Source organism: Primulina huaijiensis, chromosome 17, assembly GCF_012295235.1.
Source record: "Primulina huaijiensis isolate GDHJ02 chromosome 17, ASM1229523v2, whole genome shotgun sequence".
Taxonomy (NCBI): domain Eukaryota; kingdom Viridiplantae; phylum Streptophyta; class Magnoliopsida; order Lamiales; family Gesneriaceae; genus Primulina; species Primulina huaijiensis.
Genome location: NC_133322.1, coordinates 3,350,910 through 3,361,001, shown reverse-complemented (window position 1 = coordinate 3,361,001; position 10,092 = coordinate 3,350,910). Strand labels below are relative to the sequence as shown.

General features: G+C 34.2%; 2 protein-coding genes across 6 annotated transcripts; both read left to right on the top strand.

Annotated features, from left to right (window-relative positions):
- Window positions 1–4,407, top strand: LOC140963046 (uncharacterized). 2 transcript variants are annotated; one of them, XM_073422259.1, is made up of 5 exons: window positions 1–472; window positions 2,304–2,600; window positions 2,698–2,913; window positions 3,415–3,543; window positions 4,016–4,407. In XM_073422259.1, the coding sequence occupies exons 1-5, from the start codon at window positions 215–217 to the stop codon at window positions 4,226–4,228; spliced, it is 1,113 nt and encodes a 370-aa protein (XP_073278360.1). In that variant the 5' UTR covers window positions 1–214; the 3' UTR covers window positions 4,229–4,407. The 2 variants fall into 2 exon arrangements, with proteins under 2 accessions (XP_073278360.1, XP_073278361.1); XM_073422260.1 differs by lacking the exon at window positions 1–472 and adding an exon at window positions 577–598.
- Window positions 4,408–5,395: 988 nt separating this feature from the next.
- Window positions 5,396–8,521, top strand: LOC140963433 (COBRA-like protein 1). 4 transcript variants are annotated; one of them, XM_073422759.1, is made up of 6 exons: window positions 5,396–5,891; window positions 5,994–6,073; window positions 6,158–6,617; window positions 6,723–6,882; window positions 7,407–7,660; window positions 8,130–8,521. In XM_073422759.1, the coding sequence occupies exons 1-6, from the start codon at window positions 5,816–5,818 to the stop codon at window positions 8,432–8,434; spliced, it is 1,335 nt and encodes a 444-aa protein (XP_073278860.1). In that variant the 5' UTR covers window positions 5,396–5,815; the 3' UTR covers window positions 8,435–8,521. The 4 variants fall into 4 exon arrangements, with proteins under 4 accessions (XP_073278860.1, XP_073278861.1, XP_073278859.1 ...); XM_073422760.1 differs by having other exon boundaries at window positions 5,396–6,073; window positions 6,158–6,307; window positions 6,485–6,617; XM_073422758.1 differs by having other exon boundaries at window positions 5,396–6,073.
- The last annotated feature ends 1,571 nt before the right edge of the window (window positions 8,522–10,092 follow it).

Here is a 10,092-nt window from a genome sequence, read left to right as displayed (position 1 = left end):
ATAGATATATAACTGGAAAAAGAATAAACGAACTCTCCCTCACAGAAAACGGAAGTAAAAGAAACCAAAAACAGGGGAAAAGTTTAGCACAGCCCATCTAAATTCACGAGAAACCCACCAAAACGACGGGATCGAAGACCCTTTAATCTCCAAAACGTTCTCAGCCATTCAAGAAAAAAAAGTTGTGGTGTTGTTGGGTCTTAAATTTTTTGACATGCACAACAATCACAGCGGCGCAATGAAGGACAAAAGTAGCACTCAAGAGGTCGTGGACGGCTCAGATATTATGGAGTTAGTTGAGAATGAGAGGGTTTTTGGTAAGTTTGTGGATCACAAGTTTCAAGAACTGGACGGTGATGGTGATGGGAAGCTTTCTGTGAAGGAACTGCAGCCTGCTGTTGCGGATATTGGCGCTGCTCTTGGGTTGCCTGCTCAGGGAACTTCTACTGATTCTGACCATATTTATTCAGAGGTTTCTCTTTTCTTTCATTTTTTTCACTTCTATTTTTTTACAGCCGTATTTACATATTGCTCTTGTTTTTCCCTGATCGTTTTTGTTAATATTTATTTCTGGGTATCACGGAGGTGTGGTCAAATTGTAAGAAGTTTTGGTTTTGACTGTCATTGATGGGGTCTTGGTTTAGTTGTGTTATTCTGGTGTATTTTGTTGTTTGCTAGTTTACGAAGTATTTATGTTACACTAATTTGTATCCTTGCACAGTTCGTAGACTCTAGGTAGACTATGAAGACTGTCGAGTTATAATCTGTTCTTTAATGGTTTGTATTTTGGGTTTGTTTCATTCCTGTTGTAGTAGGAAAGTAGGATAAGGAAGTGTGACAAGTTGAATGGGATTCCCTGCTTTGTTTGGTTTATTCGAGGGGAATGTTGTGATCCTGGTGTAGTTCGATGATTTATCGTTGACATTATTTGGTCTACACCAAGATTAAATTTATACAGGCTTCACCTAATCAAAATTGGAGGGGGGAAATGAACTAGCCTCAGAATGAATTCAAACCTTTGGTAGCTAAATCTTGAAAATTTTACTTCAACCGGAGAGGAGAGATGGGAAAGTTTCATTTTTTTTCAGATACTTCAGTTTTTGTCTGCATTCTGAAAGACAAAATGGGTGTTAAATTGCCTTCATTTTCGTGATCGATCAAACTTAGGCTAGGTGAATTGATTATCTCTGTATATTTTCTTATTCCATCCAGGGTTTCTTGTCTTCATTCAGTGATCTCATCTGGTTGACTTTGATGTTTCAAGAGACATACGTGTCCTTCATTAAAAATATTTAAAGCCATTGATTACGTTACTTTATTACTCTTGACTTTGTTAGTAAATGGACCTCAAGAAGTCGGAATCAACAATTAAAATGACATGTGATTACATGTAGCTTATTTTTCATACAACATGACCCCCAAGGTGTTGTACCTCTTAGGATGTGCTTGGCTGTACTATGTAAACTATGTGGTATAGAATATTTGAACTCATAAGAGTTGTATTTGTCTAGATGGGGCAACGTCTAGTAATGTAAATCTTATTTTTATTGCAAAGGATGAACTCATGACATGTGATCTTAAAATTCGTTTGACCTTGGGAGTTTGGACTATTATCTATTGCTTTTCTTCTTACTTTTGTTTGATTAAATGTATGAATTTTATGACAAATGATTTTTATTGTAACAATAGGACTTAGGAATGTGAGATAACTTGACTCAGCTCATGAGCCTCTCTCAAAATCACTTGACTCTAGCACAATCAGGCTCAGAAATTTTCAATATTGAGTTAAAGCTCAAGTTTAGTAGTTTGTCAGCTCGTGAGTGAGTCGAACTTATTATCTGTGCTTGCGAAAATATTCATGAAAAATTATGTGAACTCAAGCTGAGCTCGTGAGCCGCCGGGGGTGTCGTAAACAAGCTTCTTTGTTTTGACCTAAATGAGATCGACCTATTTTTTTTTAAAGTTGAGCTCAAGATCGACTGGTTTATACTCATAGATGGGACTATTTATAAAACATCTGCAACAGCTCTCATTTAAGCTCCACTGGACCTAAAAAGCGTTGATGGGAACTTTACATTTTATCTGTTGCTAGATAGCATTAAGTTACTGGGTCTTTTGGTTTACCTTCAGGGCAGATGTTGGAGGTTTCTGCTTTGTATTGAACTGAAAGTGTATTCATGTTATTGAAAGTTGCAAGAATGAGCGATATTATCCGACCTAGACTGTAGAAGTGGTTTCGGCTTATATTTATTATTCTGTCTTGTCAGAGAAAATAAAAATTCACTGCTTGTGATACAATCCAGGTTCTTAGCGAATTCACGGACGGTAAACATAAAAAAATAAGCAAGACTAAGTTTAAAGAGGTTCTGTCGGATTTCCTTGTGGGCATGGCTTCTGGTTTAAAACGAGACCCCGTTGTTATTCTTCGAATTGATGGTGAAGAGCTTCGTGCATTTGTTGATAGTCCAACTTTTGAACCGGAGATGATATCTATATTTTCTGAGCTTGACTTGCCTAATGGATCACTGAAAGATTACATTGTTAAAGCTTTTGAGAAACTTTCGATTGACCATGGAATGCCTCCTTCCACCGATCATTGGGTACATTCTCTCTTTCAATCTTATTCAATTTTACACCTAGATTAATAGCAAATCTAACTTTCATATACTAATAGTAAGATAGTTATCCCTTTTGTAGGTCATGTGTGACATTGTGGAGCCAGCACTCCAATCACTTGGCGGTATATTTGAGCAGCCGGTTTCACAGGAGACATTTTTTGCTGCATTTCAAAGATCTGTGGAGGGTGTCTCACGAATTCTCAATGAGAAACCTGTAATTGTTGCTCACAGCCAGAACACATTTGACGGGAGTGGGATTAGGAGTCTTATGTCAAACAAATTCGAGTTAGATAAGGTAATGTACATAGTTTTGATAATTACTAGATATTTAGCACATACAATGAGTTTGTGCTGCATATTGCTTAGTTTGAAAGATTATCATTTATGCTATTAATCTATCAAATTTTGGAAAAGTTTTCGTTGATTTATTGTAGTCTATTCGAATATTAAAATACAAAAATCAAATACAAACACATACTTCATCTGGATAAAATAGAAAGACGTTAAGATACTGTGGTTAATTCAGCATTTGAGACATTTGAGTGACTTAAGAATCTCTTAAGACGTTCTTATTAAAAATATGGTATAGCTGATTACTTCAATAGTTTCCAACCTGCATGCATGAATTCAAGATTTGGATATTTTAATGCAATTCGGGAGATCCCATGGACTTTTAGTGGTAAACATCCTTCTGTTGCAACTTCTTGAACATTTTTGGCCTTGTACAATTTCTATTTTGAAACACATTTGTTATCCCCTTTTAATAGACTTCACATCTTGCACTTATTTCATGCAGACACTGGACCTTGCCTTAAAAAATATACCCAAAGATCGCAACGGGAAACTTTCAAAGGATTTCTTAAACGTTGCCCTGGATGCTTTGGCCAGCTCGGCTGGATTACCTCCACTAGGGGCTCTTCATGAGGTATTTTTACCTACTTAAATCTTTCATTTGTCCAAATAAAGTACATTATGCACAAGTTACAACTGTTAGCCGTTGAATTTTCGATTGATCTTTACACACCACATCGCTGTGTCATTGTTGGTTCTGAAGGTTCTGAATAAATTCGTTCCGCAGAACTCACATTTACCATTTAAAATGCTTGCTAGGTGGCTTCAGTTGCATCCGCTGTCAGTTAATATAACGTAATTACTGAAACGTGACTTTTTACCCTTTTTCACGGTTGAAAATTTTGAGCAGCACCTTTGGTATTTGCTCTTAGTGCATTTGGTGAGCATAAATCCTTCAATGACCCTTGTGATCCTTTTTATTCAAAGGGATTGTCTACTTATGAGATTAGGCCCGTTGATTTGTTTCGACTATTATATATACTGATATACATGGCCTAATCTAGTGCGGGCAATAACAAAATTCTATTTTCTTTTTGTGTTTGCAGGTGGACGATATTATGATTGAAGCTCTGAAAATGTTCAATGCTAGTGATGGGAAGATGGTGAAAGAAGACGAGTTCAAGAAAATATTAAGAGAAGTTCTTGGAAGCATCATGCTGCAGTTGGAAGGCAACCCTGTTTCGGTGGCTGTGAATTCGGTCGTGCATGAGCCTGCCGAGTCTTCCTCCACCCTCCTGCCGCCAGCATCATTACCATAAGCTATATATAAATATAGATATATGTATCATAGAGGGGAAGGAAGCCAAAGAATGAACTAGATGTTTAAGTTTGTTTGAGTGAAATACTTACTAATATGTAGTTTCTTTGGGAATGTGACAAAAATAATTATGTAACAGAGACGACAATGTCAATGAAAATTTACTTGGATTTAATAAAATTATTTTTTAAAATAAAGAATATAAAATCTGTATTTAGAAAGTCCCCTAGGAATTTCAAAACTGTTACTTGAGAAAGCCATCATATGATAACTTATTATACAAAATTAATTTTAAGTTAATTTTGATATCATGGAAAGTTATTTATTTGACGACAAATATATCCATATATATTATTAGATATTTTAAAATATATATTTTCTTATTTTTATTGACTCACAANGCGCTATGTTTTCTTTCATGCATTTCGTCGAACATTTCCGTATTTATGAGTAAAATTAATGTCAGTCAACACGAAAAAATAATATTCATTTTAAAAAACAAAATACAAACTATGTAAATGCAATGGACTATAAAAGTTATATATTTGGTTTTTTTAGATAATGACGTAAACTATATAAATACAGTATGTATTGGTTATTTCGTGAACGAGTAAGTCTCTTGTGATACAATTTCACGAATTTTTATTTGTGAGACAGGTCAACCTTACTGATATTCATAATAAAAAGCAAAACTCTTAGCATAAAAATTAATATTTCNAATTTTGTGGGTCGAATCTCTTATTTGGGTCATCCATAAAAAAATATTACTTTTTATGCTAAGAGTTTTGCTTTTTATTATGAATATCAGTAAGGTTGACCTGTCTCACAAATAAAAATTCGTGAAATTGTATCACAAGAGACTTACTCGTTCACGAAATAACCAATACATACTGTATTTATATAGTTTACGTCATTATCTAAAAAAACCAAATATATAACTTTTATAGTCCATTGCATTTATATAGTTTGTATTTTGTTTTTTAAAATGAATATTATTTTTTCGTGTTGACTGACATTAATTTTACTCATAAATACGGAAATGTTCGACGAAATGCATGAAAGAAAACATAGCGCCATAAAATATTGGTCTTTGCTCTCAATTCTCAAACGAAATTACCGTGAAGCTTCAAAATAAGGGACAGCCGGAAAACTCCACACTTAAATTTTCTTGCACTTGGTTTGTGGTGAATCTTTCTACTTAGGCATGAAGTTCTGCTTCCTAAGAAACTTAATATATTCCTGGGAATTTTTTTAATAATATATTCCTGGGAATTTCGAAGACAATATAATAGATTAACTTTTTAAGGATATCCATTGTGTACTAGGTCATTATGTTGCTTGATCCGCCTTCATGTATCCGTATTTTAGGACAGATGGTGCAAACACAACAGGGAGGCCTGCAATTGTTAATTTATCGTCTCTTGTTCTTTGTTTCCATCTACCAATCAAGAATGATGCAAAAAGAAAATATCTAGCTGGAATAGATAAGCAAGTTTAGATCATTTTGTCGACACTTGAGTTCTTGATGATCTTATTCATTTATCTGGTTTATAACAGCTGCTGTCCATTTCAACTCCTGTCTTAAACAATGGATTCACTCGCCTTTCTTGCATGGTGTTGTGTGCAGATGTTACTACTTTTAATAACAATTTGCAGATTTTCAGGCATATTATCTTTCCATTGCTTCTTCTCTTCAAAAACTTGTGCACATGGGAATTTAAATTTTTTTTGGTGTCTTTTTTCTCACCTGAAGTCTTTTGATGCAGATTGCTATGACCCATTGGATCCAAATGGAAACATTACTATCACGTTTGATGTGCTTTCGTATGTGCCTAACGGCTATGTGGTTAGTGTAGCAACTATCAAGTTAGCTTGTAATCATGAATATACTATTTTCTTACTCCAAATAACAAGTAATTTGTTTTCGCAGGCCAGAGTAACCATCCAAAACTACTACCAGTATCGTCATGTAGAGAATCCAGGTTGGAGGTTTGGTTGGACATGGGCAAAAAATGAGGTTATTTTGTCGATGTCCGGTGCTTTTGCCATCGAAAAAGGAAATTGTTCGGCCTTCAACCAGGTACCACATTCTTGCAAACCAGACCCTGTGGTATCTGATCTGATGCCCGATTTGTTAGATTCAACATCCCAAAACAGACCTGATGGTTGCTGCCGTGGTGGGATTCTAACTGCTTGGGCCATCAATCCTTCCATGTCTTATTCATCCTTTGAGCTTACAGTTGGAAACTTGGAGCAGAATACTACTGGCTACAAGCCTCTAAATCTCACGCTCATGGCTCCAGGACTTGGTTATACTTGTGGCCTGTTAATGGAAACCAATCCAACGCATTATTCAGCCATTGGAGGACGAAGAGACGAGCAAGTTTCCCGTAAGTTAAAAAAGACGTACATAATACAGACCCGTAGAAAATAGCTCTTTGTTTATGCTCCAGGCCATTTTAACACTGTCCTGATGATAGAATCGTGGTTTGTAGGGACATGGAAGTCGAGGTGCACATACTCCAGTTATTTGGCTTACACAACACCTATTTGTTGTGTTTCACTTTCGACGTTCTATAATCCTACCATTACAACCTGTCCTTCTTGCAGCTGTGGATGTAAAGAAGCTAATGGAAATGCAATATCATGTGTTAGGTTTGTAATTTTATTGGATTGTTGATTCTGTCTGAGTAGCAAATGCCTCTTGCTCATGTGGCTATCTACATGCTTCCGGATAAAAACTGAGAATTTACGAGTTTTCTGCAATTCTAGTTCATCTATCGGATTGGACTCATTTACTTAAAATATCATTGGCTTCAATGACATAACGATGCCATTAAATACAAGTCCACTCCTGACAAAAGTGTGGCTCTTCTACCGTTCTACACTTTAAAAAATTTGATTTACAATATTACCACCAGCTGAAATTGGTATTTGAGCTGAACTCACGATTTTGATTTCCAAGAGTTGTTCTTTCCTATATTGATTGATCCAAACTTCTTTTGATTATGCGGTTTGAGCAATATGACTCATGCTGTTACTATTAGCTATATATTTTAGTATAACAGCAAAATCTTGATCTAAATAGATGAAGCATTGCCTTGTTCCCAACTACGGTTCTGGACATACTAGAAAAATTCAAGCTTCTAATTTCATCTTTGTTTACTTCTTTCTAGCAGAGAAGGTGCGGTCCCCTCAAATTCTCTTGGTACTGATATAGTTCAATGCACAAATCATATGTGCCCTCTTCGGATTCACTGGCACATCAAGAACAACTACCAAAATCATTGGAGAGTGAAACTAACAGTATCCAATTACAACTATGGGAGAAACTTCTCCGACTGGAATGTCTTAGTTCAACATCCTGGCTTTGGCCTACCCGCCTCTGTTTACAGCTTCAACAGTACGACGCTTTCAACTATCGGTGTCCCAGGTACTTTTTATATGGAGCAACTTTGTATACACTTCACAACATGGGAATGAGCCCGGTTACTATGTGGCGGACGGAGGGGGTGGTTAGCAGGGGCAATATTGTAGTGGAGTAGAAATTTCTATTCTGATATAGCCTGCATCGAGAAAGTCTATATATATATATATTGAAAATAGAATGTCTATGGTTTTTAATTAGGCATTCTTTTGTCTACTTTCTGACTCTGCCTTGATTTTTGATCTCCTAACATCATTCTAAGAATGAGATCACGTGTAGAAAACGAAAAAACTGAACAGAAAGTTACATATCAAACTCAGGGTCAAAGAAAGCTTATGTTTCATAAGAATCCCATATAAATCAAGAACTCTACGTGAATCTAAACCCACTCTTATTTCATTATTGTTTCTCAATAATTCCCGTATTCGTTCTTATTTGGAGATATGGGAATTCTCATGCCATGGAAGTGTTGCAGAAGACGTAGCCCTTTTCTGGGGAAAAGAATTCTACAACACCGAACTCTTGCAAGCTGATGAACATCAACTGGGCTCCTTGACGACTGAGATACTTCTGCAAAAAGATCCAACTTCATTTACTCTAAGAAATGGATGGGGTTTTCCAAGAAGAATGTATATCAATGGTGAGAACTGCCAAATGCCCCCTCCAGACGTGTTTCCGATGCTCCCGAATGGTAGCCCAAGACAAAAGCCTTTCCATGGCCAGTTTCCTCATCTTCTGTCTGTACTCTACTTCATCTACGGGACGCTTTTTGGGTTCTGATACATTTTTAGTTCTGTAGATTTTGTCGAACTAGTGAAGAACGTGCATCCTCCACGGTTCACTTGAAATTTAATGCGCATTTTTTCCGGTTCAATTCATGATCTTCTTTGTAACCATGCAAACTGTTTTATGTTGTTTGTTAAGAAGATTGACTTTTAGCAATAGGTATTGAAGAAGTTCAATTGCTGTCATTTGCTTTGTAAAGTGTCGGTTTATGCTTCTTGAAGATTTATACTGTCAAAGTGGTGAATGATGATAAGAAGAAAATTATGTCGACTTAAATTAAGCTATGTTCATCAATAATTTATATTGTGAATTTTTTTTTAATCGATAATATAATCATAAAATCTCAATCCACAGACAAACATCATAAAAATATACATGCAGCTCTGAAAATTGGAATTCATTTTGAGTTTTGTTCACATGTTGTGACGGAGCCAAAAATATTTATTCGGAGAGGTGGGAACGAATTTTTTTTTATAAAAAAAACGTAATTAATTAGGGAAAAAATAATATAGATATCTATAATATCTATACTTCTATACTATATCTTATTAAGTTTGAGATACTTAGAATAACTAATTTTTTGTGTTATGATTTGTTTTAATAATTATATATATATTAATAAAATATTAAAATTTTAATGCAAATTACATGTAGCTTAGCTGATAGAGTTTCTATTTTTTAGACATTAAGTTATATGTTCAATTCTTACTGGTCATTTTTTTATTCATTTCTTTTTCTATTTGTTTTTTAATTTATATATTCAAATTGCAGTGTAGTCATTCACTATTTCTTACAATTATATTTTGATCCTCATTTAATTATATTATAAAAAATATTGTGTACTAGTATAAATTGATATGTACGAGCAAAATAATAACCATTATATGTTGTATTTGCATATGTATTTAAAAAAGGTGATTATAAAATGAAAAAAAAAACAATCTTAATTTAGTCTAATAAAAAATTTAAAAATAAAACTATGGTTTTAAAATAAATTACTTCAAATTAGGGTGACAGCGTATAATATCAAAACTTTCAATATCTCGTTTCGTAACATTTCGCAGCTATCAAGTTGCAAAAAAATAAAACGATAGAAAATTATTTTAATATAATTTGTAATATAAAAAGTAGAGTAACAAAATACATATGTAATCATAATTTCATTCCAAAAAAAAAATGTAATAATAATTTATTAACTTATTTATCATGTTCAACTGTTTTAAGCTATGATCGATGTTTTTTTCATAATTTCAAACTCATAAATAATGGAGTTAATAATAAAATTTTAGAGGTGGCAAAATGCAACAAGATCCGTCAACCCGACATGACCAAACACGAAAAAAATCAGCTTCGGGTTGGGCTTTTTCGGGTTCGGGTTCGGGTTCGGGTTCGTGCCATGTTAGACGTGTTTCGGATTGGGTCGCGGGTTGACTCGAAAACTTTTTTTTTTGAAAATATTATATATATTTTTATATATTGTATGTTTGAACAAAATTTATTGTATATTTATATGATAAATTTTCATCATTTAATATTTATTTTGTATATTTTTATTTTGTTAACAATGGTTTATTTGATTTAGTAAATATACTTTTAATTTTTTATAATTAAACTTTCAAATTTAAATCGAAAATTTTGTTATTATGTGTTTA

What these genes read in the sequence shown, in the direction of transcription:
- LOC140963046 (XM_073422259.1), top strand. Translation starts at nt 215, where the DNA reads ATGCACAACAATCACAGCGGCGCAATGAAGGACAAAAGTAGCACTCAA. An exon ending in CTGACCATATTTATTCAGAG is followed by an intron (nt 473 to 2,303) that starts GTTTCTCTTTTC and finishes GATACAATCCAG; the next exon opens with GTTCTTAGCGAATTCACGGA. An exon ending in CTCCTTCCACCGATCATTGG is followed by an intron (nt 2,601 to 2,697) that starts GTACATTCTCTC and finishes TCCCTTTTGTAG; the next exon opens with GTCATGTGTGACATTGTGGA.
- LOC140963433 (XM_073422758.1), top strand. Translation starts at nt 5,816, where the DNA reads ATGGATTCACTCGCCTTTCTTGCATGGTGTTGTGTGCAGATGTTACTA. An exon ending in ATGTGCCTAACGGCTATGTG is followed by an intron (nt 6,074 to 6,157) that starts GTTAGTGTAGCA and finishes TTGTTTTCGCAG; the next exon opens with GCCAGAGTAACCATCCAAAA. An exon ending in AAGAGACGAGCAAGTTTCCC is followed by an intron (nt 6,618 to 6,722) that starts GTAAGTTAAAAA and finishes CGTGGTTTGTAG; the next exon opens with GGACATGGAAGTCGAGGTGC.